Source organism: Mobula hypostoma, chromosome 8 (genome assembly GCF_963921235.1).
Source record: "Mobula hypostoma chromosome 8, sMobHyp1.1, whole genome shotgun sequence".
NCBI lineage: Eukaryota > Metazoa > Chordata > Chondrichthyes > Myliobatiformes > Myliobatidae > Mobula > Mobula hypostoma.
This window is the reverse complement of record NC_086104.1, coordinates 17,326,180-17,350,454: the sequence shown is the minus strand read 5'-3', so window position 1 is coordinate 17,350,454 and position 24,275 is coordinate 17,326,180. Positions and strand designations below refer to the sequence as shown.

Here is a 24,275-nt window from a genome sequence, read left to right as displayed (position 1 = left end):
CACTTCTTGGCCGCACGCCTGCGCAGCTCAGGAGTGTACTGGGCAGCAGCACCACCCTACCACCAGACGTCCAAATCTTCCTCCATTAACCTCGTGGAGGAACACCATCTCACTATTATTGCACACTGCTTATTTTACTTAATAAATTCAGTGACATATATCAGTGATAATAAACCTGATTCTGATTGAATCAGAACCTACCACTAAACATACCTTTACCTCCCTCCTCACTCTCCTCTCTGCTTTCCACACTAATCACTCCCTCCACGAATCCCCTGTCCATTCGCTCCCCCCACCGATCTCCCTCCCGGCACTTTTATCTGCCAGCGGACTAAGTACCGCTCCTCCCTCAGCCCCGGTCAGGGCCCCAGGCAGCCCTTCCAGGTGAGGCAGCGCTTCCCCTGCGACCCTGCTGGGGTCGTCCGTTGTGTCCAGTGCTTCTGATACAGGCTCCTCTACATTGGCGAGGCCCGTCGTTAATCAGGGAACGGCTTTGTCGAGCACCTCTGCACTTTCCGCCGCAGGTGGGACTTCCCGGTAGCCAAACATTTTTAAGTCCGACTCACATTCCCGTTCCGACATGTCGGTTCACGGCCTCCTCTTGTGCCACGATGAGGCCACCCTCAGGGTGGAGGAGCAACACCTTATGTCCTGACTGGGTAGCCTCCAACCTGATGGCATGAATATCTATTTCTCCTTCTGGTAAGCAAATTTACCACCCCCCTTGCTTTATTCCCCATTCTGACCTTTTACCTCTTCTCTTTCTTTTTAAATCTTTTTATTGAATAAGTATACAAAAAGGGAAGCCATATAGGCACTAATACACTGTTAAAATATAATAAAATTACAGGAGATATTAATACAGAAAAAAAAATTATACAAACAATGTAATTTAAACATAACATACTAAGGTAACATAATAGTATACTAATATATATATATATATATCAATAGAGAAAAGGAAAAAAAAAACCCAAAAAAAAAACCCACCGTGCAACTAACTAAAAGCAAAGCAAAGCAATGGGCTAACTTGGAACCAAACAGAGTTAAAAAACTTAAAATCACATCCTCAAACCCAACTTCCATTAAAAACAGTAAAAAAAAACAAGAAGGGTATATAAATATGGAGCAAAAAAGAGAAGAAAAAAAATTACATTAAATGAAAATATTGAATAAAAGATCTCCAGGTCTGTTCAAATTTAAGTGAGGAATCATAAAGATTGCTTCTAATTTTCTCCAAATTCAAGCATAATATCGTCTGAGAAAACCAAAAAAAGGTAGTTCGAGCATTAAGCTCTTTCCAGTGTTGTAAGATACATCTTTTCGCCATTAAAGTAAGAAATGCAATCATTCTACGGGCTGAAGGAGAAAGATTACTGGAAATTTTAGGTAATCCAAAGATAGCAGTAATAGGGTGAGGAGAGATATCTATATTCAATACCTTTGAGATAATATTAAAAATGTCTCTCCAAAAAGTTTCTAGAGTAGGACAAGACCAAAACATATGAGTTAAAGAGGCTATCTGCCCCGGACATCTATCACAAAAAGGATTAATATGAGAATAAAAGCGAGCTAATTTATCTTTGGACATATGTGCTCTATGAACAACTTTAAATTGAATTAGGGAATGTTTAGCACAGATAGTGGAAGTATTGACTAATTGTAAAATCTGCCCCCAGTCATCCACGGAAATGATAGAACCCAATTCCTGTTCCCAATCTACCCTAATCTTATCAAATGGAGCTTTCCTAAGTTTCATAATAATATTATAAATCATAGCCGATGTACCTTTCTGACATGGATTAAGATTAATTATAGTATCTAAAATGTATGTAGGAGGAAGCATTGGAAAGGAAGAAAGTATATTACTTAGGAAATTTCTAACTTGTAGATATCTAAAAAAATGTATTCTTGATAAATTATATTTATTAGATTATTGTTCAAAAGACATAAGGGAACCATCTAAAAATAAATCCAAAAACCGTGAAATACCCTTAGTCTTCCAAATTTGAAAAGCACGATCCGTAAAAGAGGGAGGAAAAAATACGTTACCTAAAATAGGAATCGCTAGCCCAAATTGGTTAAGATCAAAAAATTTTCTGAATTGAAACCAAATACGTAAGGTATATTTAACTATCGGGTTAGAGACCTGTTTGAGGCGTTTCAAATCAAAAGGAAGAGAGGAACCTAAAATAGAGCCAAGTGTATAGCCCTGAACAGATTGTAATTCCAATGCTACCCATTTAGGAATGGATAGTATATCCTGGTCAAGTAACCAAAATTTCATATGTCGAATATTAATTGCCCAATAATAGAATCTAAAGTTAGGTAATGCTAAACCTCCATCTCTCTTAGCTTTCTGTAAATGTATTTTACCCAGTCTCGGGTTTTTATTTTGCCAAATAAATGAAGAAATTTTTGAGTCAACTTTATCAAAAAAAGATTTTGGAACAAAAATCAGTAATGCCTGAAATATATATAAAAATTTTGGCAGAAAAATCATCTTAACTGCATTAATACGACCAATCAAAGTTAAATATAATGGAAACCATTTAGATGAAAGTTGAATAATATGGTCAATTAAAGGTAAAAAGTAAATCTTAAATAAATCTTTGTGTTTACAAGTAATTTTAATCCCAAGATATGAAAAATAATTATTAATCAATTTAAACGGAAAGTTATGATATAAGGGAAGTTGTTTATTAACCAGGAAAAGTTCACTCTTACTAAGATTTAATTTATAACCTGAAAAAAGACTAAATTGTGCTAATAACTCTAAAACAGCAGGGATGAATTTTTGAGGATTAGAAATATATAAAAGTAAGTCATCAGCATAGAGTGATATTTTATGGGACTTTAAACCCCGAGTTATCCCAGTAATATTTGGAGATTCTCGAATGGCAATTGCAAGAGGTTCTAATGCAATATCAATTAATAAAGGACTAAGAGGACAACCTTGTCGAGTACTTCGAAAAAGAGGGAAAAAAGGTGAGCTTAAAGAGTTAGTACGGACCAAGGCCACAGGAGAATGATATAACAGTTTGATCCAGGATATAAATTTCGAGCTAAAATTAAACATTTCAAGCACCTTAAATAAGTAAGGCCATTCTACTCTATCAAAAGCTTTCTCAGCATCTAAAGAGATAACACACTCAGGAACATTTTGTGAGGGGGTATAAACAATATTTAACAGTGTGCGAATGTTATAAAAAGAGTAACAACCTTTAATAAAACCCGTTTGGTCTTCCGAAATAATAAAAGGAAGTACTTTTTCTAATCTGTTTGCTAATAACTTAGAAAAAATTTTAGAATCAACATTTAATAAAGATATTGGTCTATAAGATGCACATTGAGCAGGATCTTTATCCTTCTTTAATATTAGAGAGATTGACGCTGTATTGAAAGATTCGGGAAGTTTACCAAGTTTTAATGAAGCCTTAAAAACCCTACAGAACCAAGGGATTAATGAAGGTGCAAAACATTTATAAAATTCTGCGGTAAACCCATCAGGGCCAGGAGCTTTCCCCAGGTTCATAGAGGAAATAACATTTTTAATCTCATCAGTGGTAATGGGAGTATCTAGCATAGAAGACATATCCTGTGAAATCTCAGGGAAATCTAGGTTATCTAAAAAATCATTCATATATTTAGAGTCTCGAGGAGACTCTGATTGATATAAGGAAGAATAAAAATCAAAGAAGGTTTGATTAATCCCCGCATGATCAAGTATCAGTCGATCATTTTGATTATAAATCTGATTAATTTGAGATTTAGCATAATTATACTTCAATTGGTTAGCCAACAGTTTGCCAATTTTGTCACTGTGTACATAAAATTCACTTCTTGTTTTCTTTAATTGGTTTACAATCGAGGACGAAAGTAATAAACTGTGTTCCATTTGAAGTTCAGTTCTTTGTTTATATAACTCCTCAGAGGGAGCTGTAACATATTTCTTATCAATTTCCTTAATCTTGTCCACAATTACCAACTCCTCCTGCTTCAGCTTCTTCCTCAAAGCAGCAGAATACGAGATAATCTGACCACGAATATAAGCTTTAAAAGTATCCCAAAGAATGTTCACAGAAATGTCCTCTGTATAGTTGATTGTTAAAAAAAAGATCAATCTGTTCATTCATAAAGTTAACAAGGTCCGAGTCCTGAAGCAACAGCGAATTAAAACGCCATTGTCTATTATTTTGTGTATTGACCTGAATTTTAATAGAAAGCTTAAGTGGAGCATGATCCGAAATGGTTATAGAGTCATAATCACATTTAATCACTGAAGAAATAAGACGAGAGTCAATAAAGAAATAATCAATTCTTGAATAGGAGTGATGAACATGTGAAAAAAAAAGAAAAATCTTTTTCCTGAGGATGCAAAAAACGCCAAATGTCCATCGACCCAGAATCAGAGAGGAATGAATTAATCAAAGTTGCAGATTTATTAGGTAAGGTCCGTAGAGGAGCCGAACGGTCCAAAGCTGGAGATAAACAGGTATTAAGATCTCCGCCCCAGATCAATGAAAACTCATTCAAATTCGGGAATTGATTTGAATAATGATTTATAAAATTCCGGACAGTCCATATTGGGAGCATAAACATTAACTAAAACTACCTTTTTATTAAATAGTAGACCACTAACCAGTAGAAATCTACCATTCGGATCAGAGATAATATCATGTTGTATAAAAGTAACTGAAGAGTCTATAAAAATAGAGACGCCTCGAATCTTAGCGTTAGAGTTCGAATGAAACTGTTGTTCCTTCCAGAATTTAAAAAAATGTAGTCTGTCCCCCCTCCGCACATGGGTCTCTTGTAAAAATAGGATTTCTGCTTTAAGTCTCTGGAACACTTTAAAAACTTTTTTCCTTTTAATAGGATGGTTAAGACCATTAGTATTCCAGGAGACAAAATTAATAATAGACTCCATAAACTCTAAAGTCAACCCGCAAAAAGGAGGATTGACGATAGGCTCGACCCACGAACCCGGAAAGGGAACAGAACAAATAAGAGATACCGGGAAGGAGAACGCAACCAATACTTCAATAGTGTAGATAGCCCAAGAAGAAAAAAACTAAAACATGAAGCCCCTCCCACCACCCCCACCCCATGACCCCAAGGCTAAATCTAAAACAGACCAGCCGGAAAACAGCAAGCACTAAAACTACCCCCATGACTTCCGATAGACGCTCACTAAAAAAAAGTGTAAATATAAAAAAGATCAGCTAGTTATAAAACAGTAAAAGAATAAAAAAAGTAAATCAATTAAAACAAGCACTTAATATAACAGAGAAAAAGCCAGAAAATATAAAAAAACCGCAACAAACCCCAGACCCTATGAATAAACAAAAAAAAGAAATGAAATTATTAACATAAACTAGTTATGAAAACCTACAAGAAAAATAGATTTAAAAACTACAAAATTTAAGGCCTCAAAGGAAATACGTAGAATGACGCTGAGGAAATAACCACCCAGAATCCCCTGGGAAAAAGAAAGGAATGACGCAGATAGAAAGAAAGTTTAGCAACCATATTAATTAATCAAAAATAAACTTTTCTGCCCATATAAGGCAAAAAAGAATTAAGGCCGACAGATTCACAACCTCCGATCAAACGGAGATAGTTAAAAATTACGATTAAGATATTGAAGGTGAAAGTTGATCCAGATAACTCTGGGCATCCGATGGAGATTCAAAAAACCGGAGGGCTCTGTCAGGTATACGTATCCTTAAACGCGCAGGGTAAAGCAACGCTGGTTTTAAATCCATCTTGTAGAGTTCCAACATCACAGGTCTGTAACGAACCTGTTGATCCCGAATTGGTTTGCTGAAATCCTCCACGAACCGGAAATGAAGATCCAAAAAATCAATGTAACCTTTAGATCGAACGAATCGAAGCAGTTTCTCCTTGTCTTGAAAGTAATGAAAACGTAAGATGACATGTCGAGGTTTATCTGACTTTGACGAGTATGATGGAACTCTGTGAACACGATCCAATAACGGTGGTTGGTCAGGAAATACAGTAGGAAATGCATCTTTTAAAAGTTGAGAAAAAAACTTCATAGGGTTGTCAGATTCAACAGCTTCACACACACCAATCATTCGAAGATTCTGCCGTCGCATTCTGGATTCTAAGTCAGAGTTTTTAAAGGTCAGAAAGTCAAGTTTTTTCTTCATTGTAGTAATTGTTTCTTCAATTTTCCCCATCTTGAGTTCATTTTGTTGCGTGGATTTTTGAAGATTAGATATAGCCGACTGATGTTCCGTAATAGATGTTTTTATTTTATCGTTTGAATCGGCAATTTTCTGGAAATTAATTGAAATTTCCGCACGAATCAACTCCGTTATAGAGGTTGAAATTTCCCTTTGAATTAGATCCGATATAACTTTCAAAGTCACCGGTGGCTCAATCGGAGGAAGATCGGTACCTTTCGGTCTAACCGGAGGTTTGCCGTCTTTCCCATTTTTTCCATTCTTTGACATAGCAGACCTTAAAAGCATCCGATTATCAAAGAGCCAATTTGTTTCAAAGTATTGTAAAAATCGATGCCTTAATGTTAGTTAAAATATAACTGATCATAAGAAGAAAAACTCAGAGGTAATGGAGCGAGTCAAGAACACGACTTCACTCCATGAGCTCTACCGGAAGTCCCCCCCTTTTACCTCTTCTCACTAGTCTATTATTTCCCCCTGGGTCCCCTCCTCTTTCCCTTTCTCCAATGGTCCACTCTCCTCTCCTGTCAGGTGCCTTCTTCTCCAGCCCTTGACCTTTCCCATCCACCTGTCTTCACCTATCACCTTCCAGCTAGCATCTCTCCCCTTCCCCCCCCCACCTTTCTATACTTGTGTCTTCCCCCCCCCCACCTTTCTATACTGGTGTCTTACGCCCCTCCCCACCTTTCTATACTGGTGTCTTCCCCACCCCCTCACCTTTCTATACTGGTGTCTCCACCCCCACCTTTCTATACTGGTGTCTCCCCCCCCCCCCCACCTTTCTATACTGGTGTCTTCCCCACCCCCCCCACCTTTCTATACTGGTGTCTTACCCCCCCCCCACCTTTCTATACTGGTGTCTTCCCCACCCCCCCACCTTTCTATACTGGTGTCTTACCCCCCCCCCACCTTTCTATACTGGTGTCTTCCCCACCCCTCACCTTTCTATACAGGTGTCTCCCCCCCCCCACCTTCCTATACTGGTGTCTTCCCCCCCCCACCTTCCTATACTGGTGTCTCCCCCCCCCCACCTTTCTATACTGGTGTCTCCCCCCCCCCCACCTTTCTATACTGGTGTCTCCCCCCCCCCACCTTCCTATACTGGTGTCTCCCCCCCCCCACCTTTCTATACTGGTGTCTTCCCCCCCCCACCTTTCTATACTGGTGTCTTCCCCACCCCACCTTTCTATACTGGTGTCTCCCCCCCCCCACCTTTCTATACTGGTGTCTCCCCCCCCCCCGCCACCTTTCTATACTGGTGTCTCCCCCCCCACCTTCCTATACTGGTGTTTCCCCCCCCCCCACCTTTCTATACTGGTGTCTTCCCCCCCCCCACCTTTCTATACTGGTGTCTTTCCCTCTTCCTTCCCAATCCTGAAGCGGGGTCTCAGCCCAAAACATCGACTGTCTGTTCGTTTCAATAGATGCTGAGTTCCTCCAGCATTTTGTGTGTGTTACTCTGGAAGAGATATGTACATTCCTCTAGCACCTTTCACAACTCCTTACTTTCAACCAAGTGAGTGCAGAGGAGGTGTTCCTCGTCGGAATGAACGGTATGGTATGGAAGACATGTTTCTCACTGTACCTTGGTACACATGACAATAATAAAGCAATTTCCCTGCAGCTGGGTGTCTCCAGCATTCTGCGTCTCTATTTCATACAGCTCCTCTGCATTCGAAACTTACCCTCCAGAAATTGTCAAATGAGCCTGTACTCCCATTGTGGATGTGTAACGTCTCGCCTGCTGTGAGCTGGCACCTGACTGGCTTCTCCATCTCAGTATCCCTGGCAGCCCGCCCTCGTAACAAGGCTTTGCTTCTCTCTCCCCCCCCCCCCACCACAGAGAACCTGCGTGTGAACGCCATCAGTGGAGACTACCCGCGGTTCAGTGAAGATTCTGCCATGCACTCAGTGGCGTGGGTGGCGGTGCCCGTTATGATCGCCCTGATTCTCGTCATCGCCCTGCTGCTGGTGAACCAGAAGAAGCAGTGGATTCCTGTGCCCTGCTACAGAGCCCCTACAAAGGTGAGGCAGCCCTGACAAAATCTCTTTCTGTGAGGGTAGATCATAAAACAGTTCAGCACAGAAACAGGCCCTTCGGCCCACAATGTTGTGCCAGGCCAATTCAGATTCTTTCTTCCTGTACGTGGTCCATATCCCTCCATTCTCTGCACGTTCATGAGACTGAGGACCAGAATCAGGCTATTCAGCCCATCGAGTCTGCTCTGCCATTCGATCATAGTTGATTTATTTTCCCTCTCAAACCCATTCCTCACGCATTTGTACCTATCTGAGAGCCTCCATCATATCCGGCTCCACCACCATTCCAGGTACCAACCTCACCTTGTGTGAAAGACTTGCCCCGCACTTCTCCTTTGGATTCCGCACCCCCCCGCCCCCCCGCCAGCTTCTCAATTCATGACTGAGGTAAAGGACCAGAGATCCGTAGCACTTGTGTACGTCCCACAATGGGATTCCTGTGAAATAGTACTCGCCCTTCTGGTGGAACAGCAAAGGGACCTGAGGGACAGCACCTTCACACAGCGTGTGCTCTATACATTGAGCAAGCTGGCAGTAACTGGTTGAGACAGGTTCAGTTCATTCCTTCATTATGTGCCATGTCATATGGGTTAGGCCGTCATGATCTCTTCATGACCATGAATGTCCTTGGCAAATTTTTCTACAGAAGTGGTTTGCCATTGCCCCCTTCTGGGCAGTGTCTTTACAAGACAGGTGACCCCAGCCATTATCCATACCCCTCAGAGGTTGTCTGCCTGGCGTCTGTAGTCACATAACCAAGACTTGTGGTAAGCACCAGCTGCTCGTACGACCGTCCACCACCTGCTCCCGTGACTTCACGTGACCCTGGTCGGGCGGGGAGCTAAGCAGGTGCTACACCTTGCCCAAAGGCAACCTGCAGGCCAGCGGAGGGAAGAAGTGCCTCACCCCTCATTCAGTAGAGATGTATCTCAACCCCACCACCCTGCAGGTACAGTAACAACATCTACAAGACCCTTGGGCAGGTACATGGATAGGAACGGTTATAAAGGTCTAATGAGGGCAAATGTGACTATCTTAGATTGGCATTAGGAGTAAAGGGCCTCGTTCCCTGCCGTGTACTCTGAATTGCTATGACTCTAACAACACTGTCACACTTGAGGAACAGATAACTGAGTAAGAGGTGTCAAAAAGACAGTGAACTAGACTAAAAGGGAAATGTAAAACTTGCTGAATTAGCAAATCCAGAGAGCCAAATCATAACCGGAATGTGTAAGTTCAAATCACACTATGACAGCTGGAGAACTTAAAATCCAGTAACAAGCTATCAGTACTGATGACCACACAAGCATTAGATTGTTGTTAAAACCCATCTGGATCTTAAGTGAGGAATGTCATAATCTGGCAATGTTATAACCTCACTGTTACAACATTAGTTTTCTGAAGAAGGGTCTCGGTCCAAAACGCTGACTGTTTATTTATTTCCATGGACGCTGCCTGACCTGCTGAGTTCCCCCAGCATTTTGTGTGTGTGTGTGTGTGTGTGTGTGTGTGTGTGTGTTACTTTGGATTTCCAGCATCAGCAGCGTCTCAGTTTTCAGTTTTCTAATTACTTTATTGCCCCTTCTCCAGCACCTCAACATTCTTATGTTTTGTACTAAGACCAGAACTGAGTTCTAGTTCAAGTTCAAGTTTAATTGTTATTCAACCACAGATAAATACAACTAGAGGGAACCGCATTCCTGTAAGGTCAAGGTTCAAGGCTCACACAGCACATATAGTTACAGTAGTGTGTACAGTAACAAAAAATAATGATAATAATAAAATAATTCTTTTTCATCTAAGATCGGTAAACTGAATTGATAAATATGCCTCTCTCTGCAGATACTCCCTGACCTATTGAGTTATTTTCTGTTGCTATTTCACTACCCAATTATTCCTCCAGAAGACAGATTGCGAATATGTGATCCAAATTGCCAATACCATGGTTGACTCATGACTGGCCCCTGAGCTGGCCCGACAAGCCAATCAGTTCAATCGAAGGCAATTAACATAAGGAATAGAATTAAATGGGGGCAAGAGTAGCTCTTCTAGAATTGGTTTATTGTTGTCACATGTACTGAGGTCCTGTGAAGAGCTTGTCTTGCACATTGTTCGTACAGGTCACTTCGTTACACGCTGCATTAAGTTAGCACAAGGTCAAACAATAACAATGCAGAACAGAGAAAGGGCTGTGCAGGCAAACATTAAGGTGCAAGATCATGACTGTGAGGCCAAGAGTCCAACTTATACTGGGGAACTATTTAACAGACTTATAACAGTGTTGTAGAAGCAGTGCTCTCAGGCTTTTGTATCTTTTGCCTGATGGGAGAGGGGAAAACAGAAATTCTTTAATTACGCTGGCTGCTTTACTGTGAAATATAGACAGACTCCGTAGAGGGGGTGGGGTCTGCACTGTGTCCACAACTCTCAAATCTGCCCTGCAATTCAATATGATCGTGGCTGATCTGCATTAGGTCTCAGTTGCCATAGGCCCTCCATTCTCCAATCTTCCAAAATTGATCTACTTTCCCTTTAAATACCCCCGATGACCCATCCTTGACAATCTGCTGGGACAGAGAACTCCATGATCACCGCCATCTGTAGGAAGAAGTTTCCACACACCTCAGCTTTAAATGACCACCCACTAATCTAGTAACTATATATACGCGTTTAGCTTTCTCCTTCCACTGGAAATATCCTAGTATCTAATTTGTTATCCCCTTTTCTGTTTCATGAAGATCACCACTCATTCTCCAAGAATGTAGATTCAATTTCTTTTGCTGGTGGAAGGACAACTCTTTGTCACCTATATCAATGATTTGAACATACAAGGCATGGTTGGAACATTTGCAGATGACACTAAACTAAGTTGTGTTGTAGAGTGATCTCCTTCAGCCCAATAAGTGGGTCAAGGTATGGCAAGTGGTGTTTGATTTGGATAGATGTGAGGTGTTGCATTTGGCAAAGACAAAAGGTACGGAGAAAATTTACATAGATGTTGCTGGGATGTGAGGACCTGAATTATGAGGAAAAGTTGAATGGGTTGGGACTTTGTATCCCGGGGCACAGGAGAATGAGGAGAGATCTTCTAGAGGTATACAGAATTATAAGGGGTATGGATAGAGTGAATGCATACAGCCTTTTTCCCCCTCAGGTTGGGTGAGACTAGAACCAGAGGTCATCGGTTTAAGGTGAAAGATGACATATTTACAAGGAACCTGAGGAGAAACTTCTTCACCAGAGGGTGGTGTGAGTGTGGAACAATCTGCCAACAGAAGTGTGGGATGTGAGTGCAATTGTAACATTTAAGAGAAGTTCGGATGGGTACATAAAGAAGAGAGGCATGCACAACTACAGTGTGGGTACAGCTAGATGGCAGAAGATCAGTTGGCATGGACTAGATGGGCCAGGGAGCCTGTTTTTGTGCTGTCGTGTTCTATGACTCTATGATCCCAAATAAAGCTTGGACCTTCACAGTGAACCGTGTGGCTTTGGAGAGTGTTTTAGAACCCAGGTGCACAAGTACAGGTTCCCTGGTAGACGGAGTGGTGACGAAGGCTTTTGGTACACTCGCCTTCAGCAGTTAGGGCCCTGAGCATAAACGTCGGGACATTATCTTGCAGTTGAAGATGACGGCGAGACTTCATTTGGAATATTGTGTTCAGTTTTGGTCACACTGATAATGGGGAGATGCTGGTAACAGTGCAGGAGAGACTTACCAGGAGATTGCTGGGATTCGAGGACTGAGTCACGGAGAGAGGTTGAGCAAGCTGGGGCTTTATTCATTGGAAAGAAGGAGAACGAGTAGCCATCTTACAGAGGGTGAATGTTCAAGGTTTTTATCCCAGAGCTGGGATAAGCAGAGATTTAGGGTGAGAGGGAAGAGATTTAATAGGAACCTGAGGGGCAACCTTTTCACCTGGAGTGTGGTCTGGATATGGAATGAGGTGCCAGCCGAAGTGGTTGAGGGAGATGCATAAACAATATGTAAAAGGCACGTGAACCGTTATATGGATAGGAAAGGCTTGGAGAGTTATGGACCAAATGTGGGCAAATGGGAACAGCTTAGATGGGAATCTTGGTCAGCATAGACCAGTTGGGCCGAAGGCCTGTTTCCAAACTGAATGACTCTGTGACTCCCGCTCACTCATCCAAGGAATTAGCCCACTGAATCCCTTTTGGACTGCTTCCACTGTCAGAGCACAGACGGAAAGGCAGCAATTGCTGCCTTTCCGACAGCACCTACACTCCACGGGAAACGGCAACATGGCAAACAGAGCACTGTTGTGGGCATTAAGTTTATGGAATCAATTCTGTTTGTCCCAACAGCCCTCGTGTCTGAACAACCAATTGGTGTACGTGGACTGTAAGAAAGGAACCATGGTTCAAGTAGATAGTTCCCAGAGGATGCTGAGAATGGCGGAACCGGATTCCAGACACAGTGGTTTCTACAGCATGCCAAACACAAAGCAAAACAACTTGCAAGCGGACAGCTTCTATCAGACGGTGTGAGGCACCTCTCTAAACAGAAAGACTTTTTTTCTTTACCCGCTACAAAAAAAAACACAAAAAAAAATTACAAAAAAAAACAGCTACAATTGTGCACTTGCTTAATGGACTGTATTGGATTTGTGAATTCATGTACAACTCTGAGGCGTGAACGGGACGGGCTCCATTTCGCTCCAGCAGTGTGCCAGAGAGAGAGAGAGAGAAAGAAATCATTCCCGCTTTTCCTTGTGATATTTGACCAAGTGTTTCCTCGAACACTCTAGCACCAAAGTTGCAGATGCTATGGTTTTTCTGCATGTAATATACAGCTGTAGAGAGGTGAAGGACATTGTGTGGAAAGAAAGCCCTTTCTGGTTGACTACCAAATAGCAACTTTCCAAGCTTGTGGACTCTTTTTAAGTTTCCTCGCTCTCTGTATCTGTTATCGACAATGCCTAACCCACTGAAACTAGAGAGAAAGAGCCCTTGACATGAATGTCCTAGAGTATGCCACGAGTACAAACTACATAAGAGAATCAACATAGTCCCATGCTTGCCATAAGGGCAATGTTTTCTGTACACATGGAAATTTAAGATAATTAGTTTTTTTTATTACTGTTTATAAGAGCATGGCAGATGTTGAGGGTGGGTCGACTGAGTCATATTAAAGTGTACTGTGTGCTGCTTTTCGATGGCCAGTTGGTTGCCAAGGACACCGTGAGGCTGCGGCCTAAACATCCTTTTTTTTTGTTTTGTATGATATTAGCACTGGATCGTGTAAAGATACTACCAGAGATGAGGACAACCACAACAGGCTTTTCCCATGAAGCTCCCAGCCTCTCTGGTGGCTTCCTAAGAGTTTCTGAAGGTGAACATAGAAGACGTTTTGTTTGGACAGAGTTCCTGCTCGATACCGAAAGAGGAAAGAGACTGGGTTTTTGTACTTACTGGTATGCAGATTAGAGACTGCTTCCGTGGAAGGAAGCTTCGTAATTATATATTACTCAAGCACCTTTTTTGAAACTGAGAAAAAGGAAATTATGCTTTGTGAAACATTAGCATTATAGGAATATTTATGTTAATATATATTATGCTGAAACAAAAGTATTTGTACATATATATAATTTTCTATGTTTTCCTGTTTAATGTATTTATATCCTAGAGAGATTTTATCCAGTTTTAAAAAAAATTAGCTTAACAGGCATTCCATTTTAGTGCTTGGTGGCTCACAGGACTCGTGGAAGGAAAGAGCATCTCATTTTGCCTAAGATTTTGTGCCTTTTTAATGATGCCTCAGCATTATTCTCACTCTTTCTGATTTCAGCCTACAAAGGGCTTTAAAGATCGCACAATAGGTCTCGCAGTTATCCATAATATAATCGGAGTGCTTGCCAGTCTTTATTATTCTTTTTGCTTTTTCTTACGTGCAGCCATTGCAGTGTGGATGAACTTGTGCAGCCTGTTGTCTGATCCGTTAGGGATAAAATGCACTGGGCCATCTCCCATTATAAACTGTGTGCTTTACTTTTGCTCCTCCATTTTGTTTTCCTCTGCGGAGGTTTGTCGTCTTCCGGATCCTCCTAAGAAGCTCCAGACTCTTTGACTTTATCAAAGGAAAATGTCCTATCAGCTCAGTAAAGGGCTGCACGTCCTGAAGGGATGATCAGTCTGCAGGTCAAGAAGATTGTTGATTGAATACCCTGGTCATACTTGAGTTGCTCCCTCTTGGCACCAGTTGGAGGGACTTTACAATTGGCCAAGTTGTCCAGAGGTTGGGGGAGCATGAGGGCTTGTGAGGCAGGCAGAGTATGGGGATTCAGTCCTCTAGACTTCCTGCCTTTGGTCATTTTCTTTACTGGACAGTGGACGTGCATGGAATCAGGGAGCCAGGTTTTGCTCAGATGGTGCCTTTTCAGGCTCAAGGGGCCATTACCCAAGCACCTGTGAAGAATGGCCATTGTGAAGCAAATATTAGTCATGGACCACTGACCCATCTCCCCTGTAGTGAGGGCAGTGGGATTGGGAGGGCTGAGGAGGAAACGGCAACAAATATGAATGTAGTTAATCAGATTGCCCAAGGTTGCAAGATCAGCACTGAGTGAGTGCTAATAAACTTGCTCCCTGCTCTGAATTTGCTCTAGATCCCTCATCCAATAGATACACACCAACGTGCAGTATCTTCATGGTGTCCTCTTTTCACTTGTCATCTCCAATCACAATGCCCTGACCTTTTCCAGCTCCACTTCCTATGATCCATCCTGATAAAGCTCTTGCCCCAACACCCAACCACCTAGCCATGCATCACCACCCTCCACCGTACAGTTCAACAGATGCTTCTGCTACCATTGATTGATCTACTTCTTCTCCCAGATCTCACAAGGACACAAGGAGACAGGAGCAGGAGTCGGCCACCAGTTCCCTCAAGTCTGCACTATGATATCATGGCCGAACTACGCTGGCCTCAACTCTTCCTCTGCACCAGTTCCCCATAACCCTTAATTCTCCTATATTGCACATATTTATCTATCTCCATCATAAATAATGATCTGGGCCCCATCATTCTCAGAGACAGAAAATCTCAGAGGCTTACTACCCTCTGAGGGATGAAATTTCTATTCACCTTAGCTTTAAGAGACTAGCCCCTTGTTTTTTAACGATATTCCTTTGTGATGCTCCCACTAGTGAAAGCACCTAAACAATCCCCCTTATATTTGAATAAAGTTACCCTTCAATCTTCTCAAATCCAAGGAACACAGAACCAAAATTGCCTAGCCTGTATTGATAAGACAACCCTTTCATCCCAGAAATTAAGCTGGAGAATCTCCTTTGTACTTCCTCTATTGCTAATACATTATTTTTTTCTGTTAAGGGGACCAAAACTGATCATAGTATTCCTGGTATGGCCTCATCAACACAATTATAACAAAATCTCTTAATTCTTAAACTGCAACCCTTCACAATAAGCATCACGCCGTTGACCTTCATGACAGTCTTGTTGGGGCTTCCTGCCAGATTACTGTGATTCATGCAACAAACACATACATAGATCCCTCAGAAGTTGATTTGTTTGCAGTCTCTCTCTGTTTAGATAATAATCTGTCTTTTGATTCCTTTCACTGAAGTGCATGACCTCACACATCCCCCATATTAAGCTCCATTTGCCAGGTTTTCACCCACTCACCCAGTCTGGATCTATCCCATTACAAAAACACAGTAATCTCATCACAAAATGCCACTACACCTACCTTTGCATCATTTGCGAACATGGAAATCTTACTTTTCATTTCATCCTCCATGTCATTAATGAAAATAACTGTGGGCCAAAAACTGATCACTCAAATACTCCACTAATTACATCTCTCCAGTCCGAAAAGGAATCATTTATTTCAACTGAAAAGTTTAACGTAAATTTATTCACAAAGTACATATGTCACATTACATATAACTACATCACAGTCAGTTTTTGATCCACACTAACACATTTCCTCCAATATCATGGGCTCCTAATTTATGCACTATTCTCTTGTGAAGTAATTTGTCAAGTGACTTTTGGAAATTTAGATATACTACATCTACATGTTCCCCCTGTCAACTCTCCATATCCCACCCTCAAAGAACTTGAGCAAATTTGCCAAATGTAATTTGCCTTTCATAAAAATATGTTGATTATGTCTGCATATTTTCAGCTTTCTTAAGTAATTCATTATTTCTTCTTTGATTCACGTTGGGAGCAACAGATGTTAAGCTAACTAGCCTCACCTTCTATCTTCCCCCTGTTTTTGAACAAGGAAGTTATATCGGCTATTTTCAATCCTCTGGTACCCATTTGGAATTTAGTAACTTTTATAAACTTCTACCAATAGGCACACTATTCCTGCAGTCACTTCCTTTTAAACTTCTGGGTGCCATTGACTTGTCCAGCTTTAGCCAGTGAGTTTCCTTAATACTTTATCCCTTGTAATGGGAATTTTGCAAGTTCCACCCTGTTATTTCAAAGTAGCCCATCTGTTATCTTGGGGATGTTTGCAGTACCCACCATGGCAGAGGCAGAGGCAAAACAATTGTTTTGGCATACTTGCCATTTTTTGTTTCCTATAATTAATTCACCAGCCTCTTTCTCGGGAGATCCCACACCTACACTAGCCACCTTCTTCCTAGTTATCTATCCAGAGAAACTCTTAACTGTTTTAATATTACATGCAAGGTTTCCTTCTAAAGTCAATTTCCTTACATCTAATGAGCTTTGCTAGTTTGTTGGATACTAAAAAAGATCCCGCCAAGCCTGATCACTTTCTATGCCCTACTTTTCAATTTAACGTTCTCCTTGACCTGACAATGTCACAGACTGTGCCTCTTTCTCATGGAAATCCTCTTTCTTATTGGAATAAGTTCTTGCCCATGGACCAACTGTCTGAATATCAGCCACTGTAGATCAACTGGTCTGTTCTCATACTGTAACTTCCCAGACCAACCTAGACAATGCCAGTTCCATATCATTGTTTACCCCTATTTACAATGACATCAGTGGTTTTGGTCCATCCTCAAACTGTATCTGAATTCTGGAGTTTTGTGGTCACTACCTCCTCGAGGATCCTTATTCGCCAGATCCTTCCTCATTTGTCATGACCAGATCTAAAATATCTTGATGTTTTCATCCTCCACTTGAAGCCCTTGTCCCTGATAAATTCTTGCAACCTGTACGTTCCCCTAGGCACATCCTCCACCCACATGTGCTCCACTTCCAAAAGATACCTGTCAATTAATTGGCCTTCAGTCAGGAGGTCTGACTGAATCAGGTGAACAGGTGTCCTCCCCTGCCGAATCTACTCCCAGTTCCAGGATCACCTTGAAGATCAAATATAGCTGTCCCATCCTGAAGTTTTTTCATCAGTAAACTGTCTCCATGAACTCCATTCATCCCAACAGCATATATAATGTAATACACACAGAATGCTGGAGGAACCCAGCAGGGTGGGTAGCATCCATGGAAATGAACAGGCAGTCATATATATATATAAGGTGATAGACTTCCATTGTCCATACGATCAGGGCTATCTCTTCATTCTGGTCTTTTGTGCTTTCCCTCGTTCCACATGCCGGGCTCTTCCCTGAACTTGCTCTTCCTTTGAGTTGCCTATTTTTCCATGCATGCTCCTAACTTGCAGCTCCTGTGCTCTCTCAGCTTTTTTGCTTCCCACACAAATCCCATGTTAACTTGGTAAAGGCGTTCCCTTTCATCCTGTTTTCTTCCCCACTTTTCGCAGCTGTCAGAGGCATTCAATTCAAAACAACCCGCGATGCCTCCTGTTCCTTAGCACAAGGACCCTCCTCATTTTCTTCCGAATTCTCCAGTCCCACGTTTCAGTTTCCCAAATCAGGTCTTGTTTTCATTTACATACTCCCTGCCAAAACCATAAGACTTACATGCAGAATTAGGAGATCTGGCCCATTGAGTCTGCTCCATCATTCAATCATGGCTGATTTATTTTCCCTCTTGGCCCTGGCCCCCTATCTTCTCCCCATAACCTTTGATACCCTTACTAATCTAGAACCTATCAACCTCCACTTTAAGTATACCCAATGACCTGGCTGTGGCAAAGAATTCCACAGGTATACCACCCCCTCTATAAAGAAATGCCTCCTCAAATACTTGCCTTCTCTTCCAAAAATAGCTGGAGGCTGCATCCTACCACTCATTCTCCAAACACAAGAGCTCCCTTCCAATACGTCTTCAGCACTTTCCCCTCCTTAAAGCTGATCTCTCTGACCAAACTTTAGCTCACTTTCCCTTGGCGCAGCATCGGTTGTGCCCTGGGGACCTCACTGCAGTACTGGGGTAGATGCAGTTGTCAGTAGGTGGGGATGGCGGCAGAGGTGGATTCTCTCCCATGCAGTTCGTATGATGGGTAATCGTTGAAAACCTCCAGATGACATCAAAGGCATCGCAATGACAGAATGTCTGGAAAGCTGGAGGGAGAAACGAGAACAAAGATGATCCGCCTCCTGTTGCTGAAGAGATACTGACAAAATAACTATTGGAATGCTGGCATTGATAAGCTGGACTTTTTCTTTGTAGTGAGTCTCTTAGTCGTTAAAACTTACTAAATATATTAAAAAAAAGACAGGTCTTGGCACTTTTGTACTAATTACCCCCTCTTTGTGTAATAACGTTTTTAAAGTGCTTTCACGAGGGAATCCATTACCCATTTTGCTTTAATGTGAAGACATTTGTACTTTTTTTTCGTAGTAGAATTCCCAAGTATTGTTGTAGATACTTGGGGTCAGAGCTTGTTAAACTTTTAGGCTGAAAAAAAATCTAATTTATTGTTTGCCCTAATTTATTAATCTGGAGATTAATGAAAAGTTAGAACATTTCAAGATGTACGTTTTTTTTTTGCATTATTTGAACGGGAGGAAAAGGAAGGTGATCTGGTTTAACTAAGGGTTGAGCTTTTCCTATCAATGTGGCTTTTTCTTTTCATTTTTGCCTGAGAGTTACTTCCCGAGACCTTAGCTGCTGTCTCTTGCTCACCTCCTCCTCCCTACCCTTCCCAATCCTTGTGCACAGGAATTACGTTGTTCCTGTTTGGCTCAGAAGAGATACGTTCTGTCAAGACCGATTGCTCTATGCTTTCCCAACCAAAAGACTTTTAAGTTGAGAAGTGTTTTTTTTTTAAACAGATATCATTCACTGCTTGTTTTTATTTTGTGATTGTGGTTGTATTCCGGTGAGAAAAAAAAGGAACAGAGAGGATACAGGACAAGATGCTGTTTTCAAAATGAAAAAAAAAATAGGTGAGAAGGGGAAAAACAAGATGCCTGCCCACTACGTCCTGTATCTGACATTCTTGTACTTTGGTTACTGTTGTGCTAATGTAAAATAATGCAAAATATTTCTAAAATAGATGCGTATGTGGCACTTGGAGTGCACTGCAGTTCTGCAGTTTGCTTGTTTACTTTTTTTTTAAATGTAAGGCATTTTTTTTCGTGTACATTTGCTCTTGACAGCACAATAAACAATGTTAAACCCCATGTTTCTGTGTGTGGTCATGATTCTGAAGCTGGACTGGGTCATTTCATGCCCGCTCTTGAGTTCAATTCACCCGGCAGTAGGTTGCTGTTGTTCAATTATTCGCACTTGCCTAACAGGATGTGGTATCACCAGAGGCGGGTGCAGAGGAGACTGAGGTGGATAATGCCAGATTTGGAAGTATATGGCCAGGGCTGGGAAATTGTAGGTGTAAGGAGTAACTGACTAGACTAGTGCTGTTTTCATTGTAAAGCGTTGGCAAATTATTTTTGTTATGAGAAGGCTAAATAGGGTAAACAGAAAGGTCTTGGTGCCCCTGTCAGAGATGTCAATAAATAAAGAACTGAGATGCATGTTAATTGGTAGAGGGTTAGTGGGGATTTTCACTTGATTCATCTCAAGCTCGCTGCCTGTAAGTGTACTGGAAGCCGAAACCCTTACTACACCTAACAGTTGAGCAGTTAAAGGACAGTAACCAGCAGGGCTGGGAGGTGGGAGTGACCTAAGACCCATTCTTGACCAGGATCGATCAGGTGGGGCTAAAGGGCCTCCTTTGCTTCCAGCTTCCACGTTTGGACTGGGACATCCTCAATGTGAGCCACTATTGCTGGGTTACGATGTCAGCAATTACATGGCAGGACAATGGGGTGGAGAAGAAAAAATAAATCAGCCATGATCAAATGGCAGGGCAGACCAGATGGACTGAATGGCCTAATATAGCTTCTATGTCTTCTGGTCTTATAAGGTCCTTTCTTCCTGCTCTTTTAACTCACTGTCCCATTCCCAATCCAACACAACTATCTGTCTCCTGAACAGATGGGACATTGAACAGGTTCTCCCTCCACCTGCCCCACATTAGGGGGAAAAGGTAGAAGGATCATTCTTTTTCAATCTTTTTATTAGTTTAATAACAATAAACATAGCATAGTAATGATACAAAGTTATTGGGAATACATTGTTATAATTGACATAGTTAAATATAAATCCAGTTGGCACTTAAATGTTAAAACTCCCAATCATACAGGATACAGATGAACAATATAAAACAAAGAAAAATATATTTGAAAAATCACGAAAAAGGAAAAAAAATAAAACTATAACCCCGCACCAAAAAAACTAACCTAAACAGTATTAATCAACTAAACTAAAAAAAAAGACATGGGCTGTTATGTAACGTCATAAAAAAAAAGAAACCATTAGTGTCGACGACTCCGCTCCTCTCAACAAATATTACAAAGAAATAGAATAAGTTTGGAAAAGGTCAAATTACAACATATGAAAATTAAATGGCCTCCAGGTCTTTTCAAATTTAATAGAGGGATCATAAACAACACTTCTAATTTTTTCCAAATTTAAACACAGCATAGTTTGGGAGAACCAATGAAATGTGGTGGGAGGATTAATCTCTTTCCAATTCAGCAAATTGGATCTTCTAGCCATTAATGTAAGAAATGCAATCATCCGACGAGCTGAAGAAGTTAAATGACTTGATTCTATCATTGGTAACCCAAAAATGGCAGTAATTGGGTGAGGTTGTAAGTCAACATTCAAAACAGTTGAGATCATATCAAAATATCTTTCCAATATTTTTTCAACGAAGGACATGACCAAAACATATGAGTTAAAGACACTATCTCGGAGTGACATCTATCACATATAGGATTTATATAAGAGTAGTAACGAGATAATTTACCTTTAGACATATGAGCCCTGAGCACTACTTTAAACTGTATCAGTGCATGTTTAGCACATATAGAGGATGAATTAACTAACTGAAGAATTTTTCCCATTTTCCAATTGGTACAATGATCTTAAGTTCTCTTTCCCAATCAGTCTTAATTTTATTAGATACATCAGGACATATATTCATAATTGTATTATAAATAATTGCTATAACACCTTTCTGAAAAGGATTTAAATCTAAAATTTTTTCCAAAATATCCATTGAATATAAACTTGGAAAGTTAGAAGAAACAGTATTTAAGAAACTTCTAACCTGTAAATATCTTTTTAAAAAAAGTGAGATCTAGGCAGATTATAGCTATCAGATAATTGTTCAAAGGACATAAAACAATTATCCGAAAATAAATCACAAAATCGTACTATACCTTTGATTTTCCAATCCAAGTATGCTTGATCCATAGTCGAGGGTTGAAAAAAGAAATTAGATATAATAGGACTTGCTAAAATAAATTGATTCAACCCAAAAAATTTTCCAATTTGAAACCATATACGTAAAGAATGCTTAACTATTGGGTTATCCATTTCTTTATACAATTTAGAAAGAGTAAAGGGAAGCGAAGTCCCTGAACTAGAACCCAGTGTAACCCCCTGTAAAGAATCACATTCAAGATTTACCCAATGTGGACTTGAAATACGTCCAAGTCCCATAACCAAAATTTTAAATATTGAATGTTAATTGCCCAATAGTAAAATCTAAGATTCGGGAGAGCTAACCCCCCCCCCCCCTCCAAAGATAGAAGGATCAGAGTCAGGTTTAATATCATTGGCATATGTCAAAAAATATGTCGTTTTGTGGAAGCAATACAATGCAATACATAATAATAGAAAAAAACTGAATTACAGTAAGAATACATATTCAGTAGTTAAATAAGTAGTGCAAAAATAAAAATTAAAAAGCAATGGTGAGGTAGTGTTCATGGGTTCAACGTCCATTCAGAAATCAGATGGCAGAGGGGAGGAAGCTGTTCCTGATTTCGTTGAGTGTGTGCCTTCAGGCTCCTGTACCAAATGAAAAGAGGACATGTCCTGGGTGAGGGGGGTCCTTAATGATGGATGCCACCTTTTTGCAGCGTCGCTCCTTGAAGATGTCCTTGAACAGAATGCTAAGGCAGCAACTGTGGAAGGAGAAACATCGAGACTTTCAAGTGCAAGATCATCAGAACTAGGGAAGGCTCTCGCCCCTTGTCGAGATGACAGCAATGGCCAGGGTGAGTGACCTCCAGCGGGGAAGTGGAGTGAAAGGTTGGATTGGCCTTGGCCATATTGAATAGCAGAAGAGTCTTGAGGGGCTGTGTGGTTTCGTCCTGACATCCCACTGTGTGCATGCAAAAACGGGCTCATTTTGCACTGAAATGAGATGAAAACAAAATGCTGGAAACCTTCAGCAGGTTGGGCAGAATTTGTGGAAATAGATAGGGTTAATGAAAAGGATCTAGTGCTTAAATGGTTGATATTTTGTGTCCAGGATCCTTCATCAAACTCAAAATCAGGATTATTATCACTTACATCTGTCATGAAATTTGCAGTTTGCAATGGCAGTTCAGTGCAATACAAAAAAACTACTGTAAGCTACAATAAATACAATATAAAAATACAATCATCATCATTATTATATGCCACCTTGTATGACTTGGGCGATCACAGTCTTTCATCTGTCTTTCATGTGAGAAGTTCCAATAAATTCTTCAAAACTTTTGCCTGTCCATCCCTTTATGTAACTCACGAACATCATGCACTGTCGACCATGACTTTTTCTTCCAACAATTCTTCTCGTCACAGCAAGATGTTCAAGCTTCTCTTTCCTCAGTACATGTCCCAGAATAACAGCTGTATGAAAAATAATAATAAGTTACAATTTAAAATATTGTGCGAAAAGACTAAACCCAGCGTGGCACAGTCATGTAGTAATTAGCATAACACTTTGCAGTGCCGGTAACCCGGGTTTATTTCCTACCACTGTCTATGAGGAGTATATACACGTTCTCCCCATGACTGCATGGGTTTCTTCCGGGTGCTCCAGTTTCCTCCCACATTCCGAAGACATGCGGGTTAGTAGGTTAATTGGTCATGTGGGTGTGATTGGGTGCCGTGGGCTCGTTGGGCTGGAAGGCCTGTGACAGTACTGAGAGAGCAAAACACTGAGGTAACACACACAATGTGCTGGAGGAGCTCAGCACGTCAGTCAGCATCTATGGAGGGGAGTAAACAGTCGACATTTCAGGCTGAAACCCTTTACCGTGAGTCCTGATGAAGGGTTTCGGCACGAAGCAATGGCGGTTTACTCCTCTCTATAGATGCTGTCTAACCTGTCATGCTTCTCCAGAACATTGTGTATATTACTCTAGACTTCCAGCATCTGCAGTACCTCTTGTGACAGCAGAATATTGAGGGAGTGTTCCCAGGTTCATGTTGAAAAGTTGATGGAGGAGGGGAAGAAGCTGCTCCTAAAACATTGAGTGTGTGTTCTCCACGTCGATGGTAGCGATCAGAAGAGGGCATGTCCTGGGTGGTGAGGATGTCTGCCTTCTGGAGGCACTGCCTTCCAAAGAACTGGGAAAGTGAAAAACAAGTTAGTGTAGGCAGCAGGGAAGGTGGAGAAGGGCGATGGGTGGAACAAAAGGAATTCCTCTGATGGATTGAAGTAAAGTTTAGAGGGATATTGGCCAAGTATGGGGGAATGGGACTAACGCAAGAAGACAACTTGGTCAGCAAAAATGAGTTGGGTTGAAGGGCCTAGCTCCATGTGGTAAACTCTAATGGGG

At 41.2% G+C, this 24,275-nt stretch overlaps 1 protein-coding gene across 2 annotated transcripts in view; it reads left to right on the top strand.

Annotated features, from left to right (window-relative positions):
• The window catches only part of crim1 (cysteine rich transmembrane BMP regulator 1 (chordin-like)), a 278,667-nt gene extending 258,895 nt beyond the window's left edge, over nucleotides 1-19,772 (top strand). Inside the window, exons 16-18 of one of the 2 annotated variants that reach the window (XM_063055527.1) lie at nucleotides 8,056-8,237; nucleotides 12,582-12,758; nucleotides 13,507-19,772. In XM_063055527.1, coding sequence (XP_062911597.1) covers nucleotides 8,056-8,237; nucleotides 12,582-12,758; nucleotides 13,507-13,521 — 374 coding nt within the window. In that variant the 3' untranslated portion in view covers nucleotides 13,522-19,772. The remainder of the gene's footprint in view (nucleotides 1-8,055; nucleotides 8,238-12,581; nucleotides 12,759-13,506) is intronic. The other variant, XM_063055529.1, reaches the window with a different exon arrangement.
• The last annotated feature ends 4,503 nt before the right edge of the window (nucleotides 19,773-24,275 follow it).